Source organism: Monosiga brevicollis, genomic scaffold (genome assembly GCF_000002865.3).
Source record: "Monosiga brevicollis MX1 MONBRscaffold_15 genomic scaffold, whole genome shotgun sequence".
NCBI lineage: Eukaryota > Choanoflagellata > Craspedida > Salpingoecidae > Monosiga > Monosiga brevicollis.
Window position 1 is genome coordinate 553,798 of NW_001865052.1, and position 16,041 is coordinate 569,838.

At 53.3% G+C, this 16,041-nt stretch overlaps 3 protein-coding genes across 3 annotated transcripts; 2 read left to right on the forward strand and 1 right to left on the reverse strand.

Annotated features, from left to right (window-relative positions):
* Positions 1–366: 366 nt before the first annotated feature.
* MONBRDRAFT_26683 (uncharacterized protein) lies at positions 367–8,342 on the forward strand (the record flags this gene model as incomplete). Its single annotated transcript, XM_001747012.1, has 24 exons — positions 367–498; positions 605–732; positions 816–899; positions 1,073–1,298; positions 1,394–1,587; positions 1,690–2,261; positions 2,353–2,576; positions 2,658–2,711; positions 2,787–2,859; positions 2,958–3,064; positions 3,232–3,312; positions 3,663–4,394; positions 4,503–4,538; positions 4,612–4,716; positions 4,844–4,915; positions 5,047–5,115; positions 5,251–5,510; positions 5,587–5,902; positions 6,017–6,121; positions 6,248–6,338; positions 6,421–6,478; positions 6,621–6,708; positions 6,777–6,883; positions 7,007–8,342. 24 exons carry the CDS (start codon positions 367–369, stop codon positions 8,340–8,342), a joined length of 5,250 nt encoding a protein of 1,749 aa, XP_001747064.1.
* A 1,465-nt stretch (positions 8,343–9,807) lies between these two features.
* Positions 9,808–13,729, reverse strand: MONBRDRAFT_9413 (uncharacterized protein; the record flags this gene model as incomplete). The annotated part of the gene is made up of 6 exons (XM_001747137.1): positions 9,808–10,179; positions 10,334–10,462; positions 10,609–11,058; positions 11,496–11,792; positions 12,060–12,291; positions 12,423–13,729. The coding sequence occupies 6 exons, from the start codon at positions 13,727–13,729 to the stop codon at positions 9,808–9,810; spliced, it is 2,787 nt and encodes a 928-aa protein (XP_001747189.1).
* Positions 13,730–14,107: 378 nt separating this feature from the next.
* On the forward strand, positions 14,108–15,915 carry MONBRDRAFT_33022 (uncharacterized protein; the record flags this gene model as incomplete). The annotated part of the gene is made up of 8 exons (XM_001747013.1): positions 14,108–14,240; positions 14,371–14,629; positions 14,732–14,813; positions 14,911–15,008; positions 15,099–15,171; positions 15,274–15,369; positions 15,447–15,630; positions 15,721–15,915. The coding sequence occupies exons 1-8, from the start codon at positions 14,145–14,147 to the stop codon at positions 15,913–15,915; spliced, it is 1,083 nt and encodes a 360-aa protein (XP_001747065.1). The 5' UTR covers positions 14,108–14,144.
* Between the last annotated feature and the right edge of the window lie 126 nt (positions 15,916–16,041).

Below are 16,041 nucleotides of genomic sequence, written 5' to 3' on the forward strand. Positions count from 1 at the left end.
CTCTCTCTGTCTCTGTGTCTCTCTCTCTCTCTCTCTCTCTCTCTCTCTCTCTCTCTCTCTCTCTCTCTCTCTCTCTCTCTCTCTCTCTCTCTCTCTCTCTCTCTCTCTCTCTCTCTCTCTCTCTCTCTCTCTCTCTCTCTCTCTCTCTCTCTCTCTCTCTCTCTCTCTCTCTCTCTCTCTCTCTCTCTCTCTCTCTCTCTCTCTCTCTCTCTCTCTCTCTCTTTCTCTCTCAATTTGCGATCTGCTCAAGCGCGCGCCTCGTATGGATAGTGCTGGGCTCGGCTTGGGCTCGGGAGAAGCCATCAGCGGCTTGCGCTCGCTGATCAATGGGAGCGAGGTCGATTGTCTGAAGCTCTCGATGTCAGGATGACAGATATTCAAGTGCGAGAGCCCGGCGAGGCCAATGGCACAACCTTGCCTTTGGGTCAGCGAGGGCGTCTTGACCTGGCTGCTGTTCAAGCGGCTTTGAACATACCGCTGGACAGCCGCTCGGATGAAGTGAGCAGGCGCTGTTGGCTCTTCGTTGACATGAGACAACCGATTGCGCTCGGATCTCTCACAAAATCTCCGAAATTTTGGTTTCTTTCGGGTTGCACAACTGCAGGACACCAACCTCATCTACACTTTGCTTCAAGCTGTGCCCCTGCTACACGCCCTGCCTGCTGGAGCGGTGCGGCGTCTGAGTCAGGTGGCCGAGGCCGTTCAATATCACAAGGGTGACACCATATTCAGGTTTGAATGTGGACGCCGTGCTCCATCGCTTGCGGCCCACCCTACCCTTGATTCATCATCGCTTTGCTGTGTGTGGTGCATAGGGCTGGTGAATCTGTGCAAGCCGTGTATGTGGTCGTGCAGGGTCGGGTCAACTGTGGCAAGGCATCCCGCACTGCTGGTGATTGGTATGTGCAGAATCCTGAATTCTGTGGGCCATAAAACTACATCTTGCCTTCTGCTTGTTGCCATCGTCACCTCCGCTTTCCTTTTGCGGTGACGCCACGCTCTGTGCACGTCCACTTTGCTGTTCCTTTCCTACGAAGCTCAAGAGTTCCCCGGGCTGGCTTTTGTGAAACAGGTTGGCTGAGGGTTTCAGCCCAGCTCCCGCTACCCAGCACCGTGGCACGGCTGTTGTCGTGGGAGAACCCTGCACTTTGGCACGGATACCCATCGAGCAGTATGAACACGCCAGGTTACCACGCTCCCCGAGCACTCAAGCCTCTCGTCACATAGCCACCGAAGAACTGGTCCTCACGCCTCGCGTGATTGGTGATCCAGCCAGCATTGCGCTCCCAGCCCTGCGCGTACGTGGACAGTTCTGCAAACTGACTTGCTAGCGCCTTCCTCCTGCAGCAAAGATCAACGCAGCACAATTGACTCACGCTGAGTTCGCCTGTAGGTTCTTCGTCTGGGCATCAACCCCGCCACGGGTGCTGATATTTCCACAGAGAGCAATGCTTTGCCACCGCTGCCCCCTGCACCGCTTGTATCGTCTTTGGCTCTGCAATCAAAACTAGTTCAATTTGACCACAGCCTGGACGCTTTTGTCTCATCCCCGATCGCGGCCGAGCACAAGCTCACTTTCACACCAAAGTAAGTGTTTGCTGGGCAAGGCCTTTGTGAACTGAACTGAACTAATTGTTGCGCATTGGGCTCGCGCAAACTCACGACACTGCTTTGGAACATGTTCTCTAGATCGGCAGTTCGCATCAACACACCGATGCGCCAGCACAACGACCGTAGTCTACTCCTGGATGCCTCCATCACTTCAGAACTCCCGGTAGCTGATGACCCAGACGATGAGGATAGTGCTTTGCGACCTCAGATCCTGTTCAGCACGATCGATCCTGAGGACGCCGAGTCTGAGAACCAAGAAGTGCCAGCAAGCTCGCTGGCGTCTTCTCCCAGTATCGACAATAAACGCGCTGCAGCAGCCCTGCGCCCCATCCGTGGCCGCTCCACCGAGACTGGCTCAACCAGTAGAACCATGTCCATGCTGAGCTTAGAGGGATCTTTGCCACAACAGCGATTCTCATCGGGTACCAGAAGTCGAAACTTGGCCTCGCGCTTGACCTTACGAGCATCAATGTTCATGCCTGAGGATCGCGTGCGATCGGCGCTGGAAAAGCCACCAGAACAACGTCATGACAATGACGTCCGTGCGTTAGAGACAGAGCTAGGTCGTTTGACGGTGTTTGCTTTCATGCCCGAACCATCCCGACGCAAGCTGTGCCAGCAGCTGCAGTTACAAGAGTTTTACAGCTCTGGTATGATTTTCATCCCGGTCCACACCTTTCGCCATCTTGTCCCTCGACTTTGTTCTCTTGCAACTCACTTTGCTTTGTCTCGCACTCTCAGGCTCAACTGTGGCAACACCCAGCACTGCACAAAAGTTTTGGTGGGTGGTGTACACGGGCAGCGTCGTCGTCGTGCCCTCGGCAGAACAGCAGTCGAGTGCTGGCATTATCCTAGAGGAAGGAGAAGCCATCGGCTTTGGCTGCCCCTTACCCGGCGAGGGTGACTTGGTGGCCACCAGTTCATCCAACACCCAGGTGTTGCGTGTGACTGCGGAAGAGTACGAGGTAATTTTAGAGTTATACTGAGCTCCTGGTCTGCCCCTGTCGCCCTTGCTAACATGAAGGCCTTTTTTTTTTTTTTTTTAGGCGGCCATGCGTGAAGGTGATACTGTCACACAGGAGATGAAAACCAATGGCAAGGTCTGATCAAAATCCGCGCACAACAACATGCCATCAATTTTTTTCAGCATGCTAAGGCCAGTGTCCTTTGCGCAGGTTGTTGTGATCACTGAGCGGCGCAGCGTTCCAGGTCAACCAAGCGCCGGACCCATGCGCGTCATCATCAAAGGTGAATTACCTGTGTACTGCATCGCTACATGAGGCGGAAGGCGCATGCATCAGCACACCACCTGCCAGACTCATTGCTTGCACTGCTGTTTGTGGCAGCATCACGCAACAAGTTGCTTGCGTTTTTGTTTGAGCGAGCAGGCAAAAGCCTAGACTCGGACCCGCATTTTATGCGTGACTTTCTACTGACCTACCGTGCATTCTTGGTCAGTTATTTAATCGTCGAAATGTCTGCCCATCTGACTGCCTGTCTACCCGCACATCTGTCTGTCTGCCTGCCTGGCGTCTACCTGCAAATATGAATACTTCTTCCGTCCCCTCTAATGCACGCCTCCTTGATCAACTATATAATACGCCCTTGCCGAAATATTAGACGCCGGCAGAGCTGCTCAAAGCGACAAAAAAGGCATTGAGCCAAGTCAATACTCGGCCGCGAGCCACCGAGGCACTTGAAGTCAGTCCCCTCACTGAAACGTGTGCGCATTCTGCGGTTCTGAAGGCTTCCTTGCGCTGACAATCGTGCGTTTTAAAAACTCCCAGCTGTGGATTCAAAATCATGGCTTGACTGATAGCCAGCACATCGGTCACGACCTGCTGCTGCTTGAGCGTCTGCTATGCTGCAATTACGCTAAAGATGCGTTTGCCACAGATTTATTGTGTGCGGCACACGCTCTACGACAACAGCAAGTCAAGGTGAAAGCCGGTGTACCCAAAATGAACAGCTAGCCTCCAACTCTTGGCGTCTGTCCGTGTGATTATTGTTGCCCTGTACTCACGATGCTTTCTTGTTGCTTCGCTCGCCAGGTTCACCCGCCTCGATTCGTGCGCTTGAATACTCGTGGTATTCTGGAGCCCAAGGATGCGCTGCTGCAGCTTGGCTTGACCTGCTCCACCCAACTCTATGCCGCGGCCATTCTCTTAGCCTGTCACTCTGAACACGTGTTTTTTCCCCAGCAGCCCAAGGGTTCGCCGCCACCCTACACGCTCGTCGTTTCACGTGTGGCCCCCGGCAGTGTGGCCGAGGATGCCGGCTTACAAGCGGGAGACATGCTGCTCCCCAGCCTGCAACAGCAACGTGATCTTGATGAAGCGACCCTCCTCGAGCATGGAGTCGCTCTCTCCGACACTGGAGACGTGGTACTCCTCACCATGGATGACGTTTTGAAGGGGGCTTTGGAGCATCATTCGCTCACCCTGGTTGCCATGAACGACCCAACCCTGGCCATGCACCTGCGACATGCCGATTATGAGTCTGGTTTGATGGCTGCGTATACGCGACTGGCCTCGCGCAAGCGATCGCTGTCCGTCTCCCTTTCGGGCAGCACGGCTGCCTCTGCCACGGGGGGCAACGCCCACCAGGCCACGAGCGTAGGACCCAACCCGGCGACTGGAATCAGCGACATGTCTCCGGTCAAGCGCCGGCATAGCATGGCCACGATGGACGCTCCATCCCGAGGTCGGAAAAACTCCATGCTACTACCTAGTCCCGTTGGCATTTTCAAGCGCAAGCGAAAGGAGTCGACGCCAGAAGAACAGGTTGGCAAACACGCACGACATGCCGCAAAGCTTGATGACTTGGTCTTGCCCGCCAGTCCTTTGCGTCATTAAAATTGTGTTGCCTCTCTCATCTCTTCAAAACAATAGGTCCCCGATTTGATTGCGCAGCTCTGTGGTCTGCAGGTGAGGCGCGTGTCGCTCAGAATGGATTACGCTGTGCCCTTGCCTCACAACTATGGCATGTTTTGGGTTGCAGGAACACTTTGACCATGAGCTCTGCAGTGTCCTCAAGATCTATAGTCAAGACTGGAGCAAACATCATTATTTGGCTGTTAACCAGATAACCCGAGCAGAACAAGTGGTGAGCTGACTCGTACCCGTGTCATTCTGAGACACCATCTGCCAACTTTTATGCGAGCGCGTTTCTTTCATCTGATGATACTTCACATGCCTGCTCCTCTTTTTTTCTTTTTTTCGTTTTTTTTCAGGTGCTATTTTTGGCACGACTCTGGCATTTCGAAATCGCCCCGGACCGAGAACTGCGATTGCTCGTTCTTCAGGTAAAGACTTTGAGCAACACACAACGCCTCATTCAACGCCTGGCACTCAATCCTTCCCCGTTCTCTGATGCAAGAATTAATAAAAAGGATAATACTCACATTTCTCATGTTTATGTGTGGATCCTTTATAGCTGGATGAGCGGGGCGTAGCCCGCGAGTACCTGGTCGAGCAGACCGGCTTTGTCGTCCGCTGTCTCGAGGTAGGAGCTGACTATTGCAGGCTTTGTTTTATGCCAGAGAGTCATGCCTTCTTTTATCTCCTTTTGCACCTGACCGATCCGACCAAGGCCTGAATGCAGCACCTTATATTGACTCCATTCATGTGCTCCTCATAGGGGTCAGTACGTTTCCTGCTGGTGGATGTGCCAGCCGACATGTCGAGCCCGAGTCGTATGGAGCGAGCCAGTAGTCACAGCTCCATCGCCTCTGCTGAGAGCCGACATACCGACGGGGATCAGGTGTCAGTTTCGTCACACGAACCCAAGCATGCCGCAGTTGTGTGTCGATACGTCAACCTCAACCTGATCACGGAGAACGTGCGGCGTGAGATGTTGGACGAGGTGACACATAACATTATGAACGTCAATGACATCGAGTACGTGCAAAGGCTCGCTGCCGTAATTGCCCGTGACCCGACTCATATCCTCCATTTGCATTTCGTGACTACCCAGCTTGTTGGCTCGAGTGATATGCGAAAAGCAATGGCGCATGCTGCGCCGCGTGCAGCCAACCGAATATGTTGGCTTGCTGTGGCATAAGCTGCAGCTGGAAACCGCCAACTTGGACGAGTTGACGGAGCAATTCAATTGGCTGGTCAGGCTCTTCAAGACTGCCATCCTGCGACACAAGACGGATATCAAGCGGCGCGTGGACCATCTCAAGAGGAGTATCATCCTCGCTCGCACCATGGTCAAGTTGGGCAACCTCAACGGTGCCTTTGCCATCGTCTCGGCACTGGCATCTTCAGAGGTTTCTCGGCTTAAGAAGGTCCGAAGCATTAACTTTGAGCGTCGTCTTTGTTGTCCTTCGTTCTTTGGTTTTTGCCGTGGTAGGCAGGTCTGATTTGTGGGGACTCAAGCTTCCTTTCACGCAATGGTATAGACCTGGAGTGCTCTCAAGTCGACCGTGCGTCAAGATTTTGAGAACCTCGAGTCCTTGATTGATCCGACGCGCAACATGGCCACGTATCGTACCTTGTATGCTCAGGTACACTCCCTGCCACTTGATATCGAAAGAGCCCCTCAAATGTCAAGGCAGAACACAGCTTTGGTATTGAGCTGATTTCTTGGGGTGTCGTCGTGACATTTTTCTCATAACACGCGTCTTTGACAGCTGAGCAAGCAGCGCAAAGCCATTCCCTTCTTGCCCCTTGTGCTTAAGGATCTGGCTTTCACTCACGAGGGCAACCAAACGACGGTCGACGGTAGGAATTCCTGATCGCTGTTGCACCCATGCGAGACCATTGCAAAGCTAGCGGACTCACAACTGTATGTGTGGGTGCTTAGGTCTGATCAATTTTGACAAGTTGCGCATGATCTCGCGTCAAATTCACAATCTCACTGAGTGAGTGGCAAGCGGTGGCTTTTCTTTCTTTTTTTTTCTTTTTTTTGGTTCTGCTATCCCGGTTGGCCGGGACTTTGAGCAATGTATTGCTGGGCCCCTCTTTTTCATGCGACCAACCAACACGCTTGATGTTATGAAATAGCATGTGCCATGATTCTGAAGCTGTGCCGGCCAACCTCACTTGGCGTCAGTCGGGCCTCACACTCAAGCAATTTCATCATCGACAAGAGGTACGTTGGCATTGATGAAACCATCTTTATCATCACAACAGCAATTTCTTCACATCCCTGTATCATAGATGGCTCGTTCGATTCTGGAGGCCCTTGCCAGCCAGGATGTGATCGAGAATGAAGAGCATTTCTTGGGGTTGTCTTTCTTCTGCGAGCAGTCGCGACATTTGTTACGGTAAGGGGAAGTCTCATCGACGAAAGTTTGGATCTTTCCCGACTTGATGGAATGCCACTACTTAGCTTCACTTGCAAAATTTTCCGTGGCGATCCCCTGCCTATTCTGTGCGGTTGTGTGTAGACATTTGAAAATATCAGATCCTGTCCCTCAATACTTGGGCAAAGCGGCAAGCCGTCCCTTGCTAGATCAAGCCCAAGCTATGCAAAAATTTGGTCCAACTCACTTGCAGCTAGTTTCAGAGGAGGCCGTAGCCACGGTCCACGATGCTGGGGCGGAGCAAACTGCAACCGCCCCAGAATCACAAAAGCCCGAGCTCTCATCTGAGCCGGTGGCTCGTGTGATTCTTCGCCGTGCTGATTCAAGTGTCGCCCGCCACTCGAACGAAGTTGCGGGACAGGTGGGTCATTACCATAACCTTAAAGCCATCGAAGAGCCTGTGGACGTACCAGCAAACTCTGCGGCGGCCAAACAACTTCGATTCATCCAAGCTCACAGCATTTCCAGTCTTGACGGCGGACTGACCTATGAGGAAAGTGGGTCTGCAGAACCAGAAGCCGCCACCCAAGCCACCTCGGCTCTATCCAAGGTGACTGCGATCCATGGCGACGATGTTTCTAGTCGCAGCGTTGCAGCAGCTATTGAAAATCCCCCATCAGGGGATTGCACCGACCGTGACTTAGACATGGCCTCAGATAATGTCCATGCTGCCGCTCCGGCTGAGGTCAAAGTGGCGGCATCACGAAATGACGACATGACCGCAGAGGCAGTCGCCAACACTGAGGCTGAGCACGATCATGACCCCTCCCCTCTCCCACGCGACAAGTGCTCTTTTGAGAACCTGAGCGCAAAGGACGGCGCTAGTGGAAGTTCTACACCCACTTCAGTCCCCAGTAGCCCGCGCCGACACTCGTACCGGCAGCGCACTTCCTCCAGTGGCTCTTTAGAGGGATTGTCCGAGCGCCCTTTGTTTCGACGACAATCAGGCATCTTTGACCCCGAAGCGCTGTCTGCTCGTACGCCTTCGAAGGCACCTTCAAATAGCCCGCGCCCAACGGATCTGCCAACGGGGAAAGCGCCTATTCCACCAACGCGTGATTACGACTCGGATGAATCCGACAGCTCTGCCGGGCCAGCAGCACCGCACATGGACGAAGAGGACGCTGAGCGTGCCGTCTCTGTCTTTTCCCCGGAGGTAGGGGTAGTGACTTCAGATCCCCCAGCCCAAGCCACCGAACTAAACAGCGACCAGATGGAGCAGGAGATCAGCGATGGAGTTGAGGATGACTTTGAACAGTGGCTGCAGGGCATGATGGTATCGGCCCCCAATGCAGATGAGGACGCCGTGAATGATAGCACCGTTACCACTTCGACACGTGCAGAGCTTGACACAACAGAATTGGAGACCCTGATGGCTTCCATTTTAGCTCCGCCACCTGAAGGTAAGGCGCTTTTGTAAAGTGTGACACTTGAAATAACAAAGAAGTGTTGGTCTGTGAACCTGCTCATTAAGCATCAGCTATCAGGGACCTATAGTAACACCACTTCTTGCCTTTTTAATGCTCATTCTATTGTTTGTTTCATGATTGTGGATGGTTAGACCTGCCAGAGCAGATGCCGGAGGAACAGTCGTCGCCGCTATCAATTGTGCCACCTTGGCCTGCAGGCTTGGAACCTTTGACAGACACCCTGTCTGATGCGCCTCCCTCGCCCGTGCTAGTCCCTCCACCCTTGCCAGAAGACTATGGCGCAGATCAGACGAGACCTTCTCCAATTTGGACGCCAGGCAGGTGGCTGCTTTCTGTTAAGCGACGACCATGTGTGTCAACGCTCTTTCTCACTTAACGCAAACCTGATCTCGCAGATCCTTCTTGGGTGCCGCCTCCACCCAATATGGAAGAAGGGCACCCAAGTCCCCCAACGCCAGAGCTCACATCCTTGGTCTCTGACGAGACGGCGGCGACCACACTTTCGACCACCGAACTCGACCCCAACATGCTGGATCTCAGGTATTGTGTCGCGCCATATTCCGCGTTTTGCTTTGACATGGTGTTGGATTCCTCAACTACACGCGTTTGCTGCTATCAACAGCGATGATGACCTTGTATTGCAACCGCCGTCCTTGACCACACCTGAAGACGAGGTGGACATTGGTAAGCAGCTGAATACACCTTGCCAAAGCACGATCTCTGGACACCAGTTTCTCACCCATACCCTCACATGCCCTGCCTTGTTTTGTTGTTTTGCAGAGGCCCTCCTTGCGCAGCTCGCCCCTCCCCCGGAATAGGCAGTGTGTTTTTTGAGTTGTTTTGTTTCCAGTACACAGGATCATGTCCAGGTACCAACTGTGCTTGATTTTAGTGATTTTTATTTTATTTTTGTTTTTGTACTTGACGCAGATCTCCCCGGTCAGGGCTGGATCTCAAGAACGTGATGTCTGCTTTACTGCGGCTGCGCCGCTTATTTACAGCCTGTATTCTCATTGACATGTTGAACTAAGACATAATCGAAGCTCCACTCTTTTATCATGATTCACGATCGGTGGGACTCCACGTCTGACTCTTTGGCGAGGCAAAACAAGAAAAAAAAAACACTTCATCGCCAAAAATAACCAAAATCCTAGAGCGCCGAATCATCACATCAGATCAGATAAGCTCTCTTGTGCAGCCTGCAGCAAAGCCGGGCGACACACGCAATTGTGTCGCTCGTCCCCTTACACTTCTCGTACTTCATAGCTAGAATAAAAAAAAAAAAAAAAAAAAAAAGAAGAAAGAAAGACGACTGTGTGCTCGTATACGATCTCGAATCAAAAAATCCCTCTGATAGACCAACCTCACAAGCGCAAAAAGAAAAAAACATACACATCATACCACACACGAAAATCAAAGTACGAATGTGCTGGCTTGTTTATCAACACAGTTGAGCTAGGCAGCAAAGGACCGAGTCAGCACGGCTTGGGAACACGACCAACATTGTGGGCGCTCAAGGGACCACCCGGACCCCATGCCCAGGCCACGGAAACAGGCGGCGCAGTGAGTGCAGGTGATCTCCTCGGCAAAGAAATGAACCTGTGGCAAAATGAGCGGTTGCTCTTGCCGATGCTCGTCGTCAGTGCAGCCTCCGACTTGTCGCCAAAGGGCGTGCCAGTCCTGGTTCAGGTGAAGACGCTGCCGCGTACGAGTAAGCAGAACGTATGCCTTGCACAAGCTACCACGAGATCCGCTCAGGAGGGACTCGGCCACGTCGCTAGGCGCATGCACATCATGCCATTGATGGACAATGTCAAACTCATCACCCTAAAGGCAAGGGTGCAGCACCAAATGAGGAACGAGGACTAGTCATGTTACAAATCAGATGGTGACAGTCATGCCGACGGAAACATTCCAATCGCGTGGCACGAATAGTTGGATGTGTATGATTAAGTCTTCCAATTGTCAAACCCGCACACACCTTGGCCTGGAAGCAGGTGCCGACAAAGACATCGATGCCTGGCGGTGCCGCAGCAGTGCAAGCAATGGTGGGCATGGCCTCCAACTCGGCAAAAAGCTGGCGCGGATCTTCTCGCCGCTTGAGTAAGTTCTGAATGCATGACAGCCACGTCGCCAAACACGCACAAACGCCAGTAGCAGCCGCGGGTGGTGAGCAAAGAGTGGTGTCACGGCAAATCGGGCGACCGTCGCACTCGATCATGGTCTGTTGCTCCCGCCTTTTGCCGAGGCACTCACCTCTAGACCATTGTTCATGGCCAGGATGCGCTGGTCTCCCGACCATTCGGCATAATTGATCAGAGCGTTGCGATCCTTGAATGTCTTGATCCAGTGCCCACACTGACAGGCGTCATTGGCGCAAGACTGACGTTGAAGAAAATGCCAAAAGGCACGCGCCAACGCCGTGGCTTCGGTGAGGCTGGTGCCCAGCAGTCCAATACGTCCGCTAAAGCCACTATCGATGAGCATGAGCGAGATAAGCAACGCTTGCACGTTGGTGCCGGTTAAGAATGCTCGCGTTTGACCGCGGTCGTCGGCAGGGCTCGGCCAATGTGGCCCGCAAATCTCGCCGCGACGCTGCATTGATCCATGGATACGAACTCGAAGGAGTCGGCGCACAAGCCGTGCTATCGCTTCGGGACAACTTTGATCGTCCGCGAATGAAACAAGTGGTTCATGAGACAGGTGCTGGGAGGATGCGGAAAACGACCAAGCGCCCGTGTTGCGCCTCATACCGGTGGGACACGCTCATGGTCAGATTAAACGTCGTGGGAAGGCGGGCAGAGAGGCCATTGACACTGCCCCGCCATGTATAAATATTTTGATTGGGGTCACCGACCAGAATCTGTACAAGATGTTCCCAAATCCAAAGCCCACCGAACGAGTAATCCATCAGGCCCATTGGTTCCGCGAAAAACAACCCAAGACGAAACAAAAGGGGCATGTGGCCGTACCCTGGGTGTCGAACTCATGTCAAGAAGCGCCAACATACAGGCATTGAGATCCTGAGCCTATTCGTCAGATCAAGACAAAAGGCGAGTGTGCATGTGCGTGTTTGATCGCGCGCGCGAGATTTGGGGTTTTCTTTTCATGATGAGCAGCGACGACTGGCCAGCCCTTCGTACCTCATCAACCAAGATGCAATCAAACTTGTGGAGTCGAAGCTTTGTTGAGCGGCTATTTTTAAGGGCTGCCTTGATAAAGCCGTCAAAGGTGAGCTCCTTGAGGGCTAGAGACTGCTGCCACGCGACATTTACGGCGCGAATCAGCCAGGCTTGCCATTGATCATCGGAAGGTTTAAAGCCCTTGGTTTTGGCTCGTTCGTCACCCGTAGCCAAGCGATTCCATCGCCTTTGGTACACGGGGCGCATGTGGCGCGCCGTGAATTCCTCATCCGGAATGACCATAAAGTCAACAAAGGCCTATCACCAGAAACGGATGAAGAGGCACCAAAGTGAGGAAAGGGACCATGAACAGAAAAAGACAAACCATGAACAGAAAAAGACAAAGGCGGACAAAAAAGCAGCTTGCCCAGCACGCACCGACTGAACGATGCTTAGAAATTGTGAGTCGGCTTGCATGGCTTGCTGTTTGAGGGCTTGATCGGGGGAGTTCTTCAGCAACTGAGTGGGATTGACAGCCAAGCAGGGCATGAATACACGAGTGTCAGCAGCATGCAGAAGACTCACTGGGTGCACGAATCTCCGTTTCAAAATAGAAAAGAGAACAGAAAACCAAAATCCGACCAGGCGTAGCTGCTTGAGGGTGAGATCTTTGAGCTTTTCAGTCTTGCGCTCCATGCACAACTTGTGGCAGGTCTTGCATGTGACGTTGGGTGGAAAACGCTCGGCGGCTGCCTCCACAGTGGAACGGTTGAAAGCAATGAAGAGAAAGCGCTGTTCGGGCCGCAGTGCCGTGTACCTGATAAACATCCATGGAGCGGAAATTGAAAGCAGTCGCTCGAGTAGTTGGGTAGCAGGGAGAGGGGCGCAAGAGTGTGCAGCATGTCAAAAGTGTCTTTCAGCGCATGGCATCTGATCTGAAAAACGTACGCTTCTAGAGTGGCTGTTTTACCAGATCCAGCAGCAGCAACAACACGCATGACTTCACCACGGCGGCGAGCGGGGTTGGTGCTGCGTTTTTCTCCGGCCATCACCGAAGTGCGCAGGATTGTGTGCTGCTCGCCAGTGGCTCTTTGCAAAAAGGCCAGAATGCGTGGGGTAGCTTCACGGCCGGGTTTGACTCCCGCTGGTGGGCCTTGCTCCGACGATGCCACACGCAGCTCTTCGGACAAAACACATTCAAGTTGTGCTTCCAAAAGGTTGACGATGCGTTGGAGGCTGAGGTCAGGTCGGTGAAATGTTGCCAGGTGGCTGCATGCTACCAATTCCAGCAGCAGGTCGTGACCTGCTGGGCCGAGGAGGAGCACGCGGCGAAATAAGGCAGCCACTTGGTCCGGGGCAGGCATGGCCAGATGAAGGACAGCCAGGAGCAAGCATGCACCATGCGCCGACTGCAGCACTGGGACATTGGCACAAAGACTGGTCGCGACGGTAGCCAGGGGTTGGCCCGCAAAGAGCTGGAGCGCAGCCACGGCCCCTGGCAGCAGCGCGGGGTAGTGCTGACCAAAGTGGGCAGCTGCACGCTCCAGCAGAGCATGTAGATGGGGCGTGCGCGCATGCTCGAGAAAAAGATCCCCAAAGTAAGGCAAAGGTAGACCCGGGGGAAAGCATTCTGGCTGAATTGGGGCTCGATGACGCTCGCAAGCCCGCTTCCAGACATAGATGAGGGAGTATTGGTGTGGGAGAAGCGAGCTCAGGGGCAAGTTGCTGCGGAGACGAGCTCCATCCGCCCAAAAAAGAGCATCACACCACGCTCGTGGTTTCAGCCCACGAGCAGCGGCGGGGCCACATACTTCGTCGGCAAAACTGGCCGTCCATTCCCTCGATGCGTCCACTGCGTCAGCAGCGTCCAGGCCCAATGCCAGGGCTGGTGTAGCAGCAGTCAACTCAATGCTCTGCGGAATGCTTGGCAAAGGAGATGGCGAGGCCACTGAGGCATGGCGCTGAGGGGCTTGGCCTTTGCCATTTGAGCATGGTTGCCCCGTACTCGCCATCCGTGAGGGTGGTTGGCGCTGAGGCTGTGGCGTCACCATGGCAGCCGCGCTCGTGGCATCGGCCGTGCGATGCCCTGCCCAAAGAGCAGCAGCGGACTTGAATCCACCATGGCTGGGAGTAGGCGGAGGTGCAGTAATGGACTTTGCAATCTTTGGGGCGAAAGTGCCATCGTGCACAGCGCTCGCGGCAGATTTGCAGCGCTTGACCGTCAGCCGCGCCGCGGGGGACGTCGGCTCGGTCATGACAATAGCATTCGATTTCAACGTGTGATTTGCCTCCAATGCTGTCAACTCAGACAATATGGTGTTTTCGACCTGATTCTCACGTGCAAACTCGTCATTCAGGCTCGGCTGCCATTGCTGCCACGACCAACTACCCCACTGCTGTGCTCAAAAGCCAAAAGCCAAAAGCCAAAAAAAAACAAAAAAAAAACGGAAGTCAACGGTTTCTGAATGAATCGAAATCCACCCTCGAGTGCATTTGTCAGCATGTCAGCCGATTCATACAATGTCAGCATGTCAGCCAAGTAAAGCGTCGAAGTGTGATTAAAGTTACAGTGTCACATGCAAGGGGTTTGCTGTTCAAGCACACGCGGTGATTTTGGAAAAAAAAAAAAGAGAGAGAGAGGGAGCAAGGGAGCGAGCGAGCAAGACACACATGATGGCAGCCACAAACTCAGAGGCGACCGTGGTACAGGCGGAGGGCTCGCAGGATTCGGTAAAAAGTCAGGCGCAGCTGGCTCAGAATGAAGAGGTTGGTCTTGGTCTGGTCTGCCTGCCTTTTGCGCTTCTGAAGCGTTTACTTTCTACTTTTCTTGCTTGGGCGGGCGGCACCGTTCTTGCGTGGAGGATTCATCAATCATTTCGACCGGACACACTGTTAGCTCCTTCATGCCTGTGCAGTGGGTGATCTGGATGACATTGGCCAGTTGATAAAGGCCGGTGCTGAAAGCTTTTATCAGCGTGACAGTGATGGCAAGAGCTGTTTGATGGCTGCCGCAGAGAATGGCCATCTTGATGCTGTTCAGCTCCTGTTGCAAGAGGGCGCGCCCTGGAATGCCGTTGACCGCTCGGCACGCTGTGCTGGCGAATATGCCGTGAGCGAAGGATACCAGGACATTGTGGATGCCCTCGTTGATGCGGGTTCGTTCTGAGTCTGATATTAATTTGCCCCGGTTTGTCGATTGTGCGCATCTGTTCAGACCCAACTTCTGGATGCTCACTCTTTTTGCTGGTGACTAACAGGTGTGCGGGCTGAGCTCTTGTTCTATCGCATGCACGTCAACTCACCCCCGCCAGCCCCAAAATACTTGAACAAGCCCGTCCGGTAATTTTGCAAAGCCTTTCTCTGCCTTGTAGCTCGTCCACGTTGGTTGGGAAGGGTGTTGCTCAATGTCACCCGGTGTCCAACCTCTGGTGATTAGCTATCAGGGGGATGATCTCCTGGACGAGGAGGACCGCGGCGTCATGATGTTGTGGGAGAAGCCTCTTATGGATGTTCATGCTCAGCTCATGTGCCAAAGTCAGATCGCCTCATCAGATTGCCACGAAAAGTCTTGTTCCTGCGAAACCCGACTTGGGCTCACCCCAACCTGTGTTTGACTGGTTGCAGCCCACGGCGATGTCCTAAACGTCGGCTTTGGTCTTGGTCTCATTGACACGGCCATTCAGAGTCATTTGCCCCGGTAGTTCTGAGTCTATCCCCGCCCCTCGTTTTCATTTCTCGGGGCCATCAATTCTTGCCCAATCGCTTTTTTTTTGGGTTTTTCTCATCACGTGGTCTGTAGGACCCATACAATCATTGAAGCCCATCCCGGGGTCTTGGCCAAGATGCGCAAGGATGGCTGGATGGACAAGCCCAATGTGCGCGTCGTGGAGGGCCGGTTAGTTTGTTTTTTTTGCATTGCCTTCCTCAAGCTTTGCATTATCTATACTCACTGTATTCATGGTGCGTGGACAGTTGGCAGGACGTCCTGGAACAGCTGGGTACATTCGATGCCATCTTCTTTGACACCTTTGATGATGTCCTTTATATGCAAGAATTTCACCAAGTGCTGCCGCGGTTGTTGCGGCCGGATGGCCTTTACTCGTTTTTCAACGGCATTTGCACCGAGAACGTCTTTTTTCAAGGCGTGGCTTGCCAGGTAAAACTTCATCGACAGCCCATTGTTATGTTGTTGCTGCCCCGTGCCTCGCCTTGCATTTGGTATTCTGATGCTTGCTTGTACCACCAGGTGGTCAAGCTGCAACTGGAGGAGCTCGGATTTGATACCGAATTTCACACGATTGAAGTCGACAGCGGTGACGATGCCACGTGGAAGGATGTTGCCTTTCGCTATTTCTCCGGCAGCGCCTATTATCTACCCATGATTACCTGGCATCAAGATACCGCCGCAGATCAGCCCACTGCATCTGCAGAGCGCCAGTGATTGCGCGCTGTGATTTTGCTCTCTGTCTTGCATCTGCCGACCAGACTTGCTACAGGGCCCGGACGAAGCATGCTCCTTTGTTTTATATTGATTGGGGATCGTCACAGACGGCAACAGACAGCACAG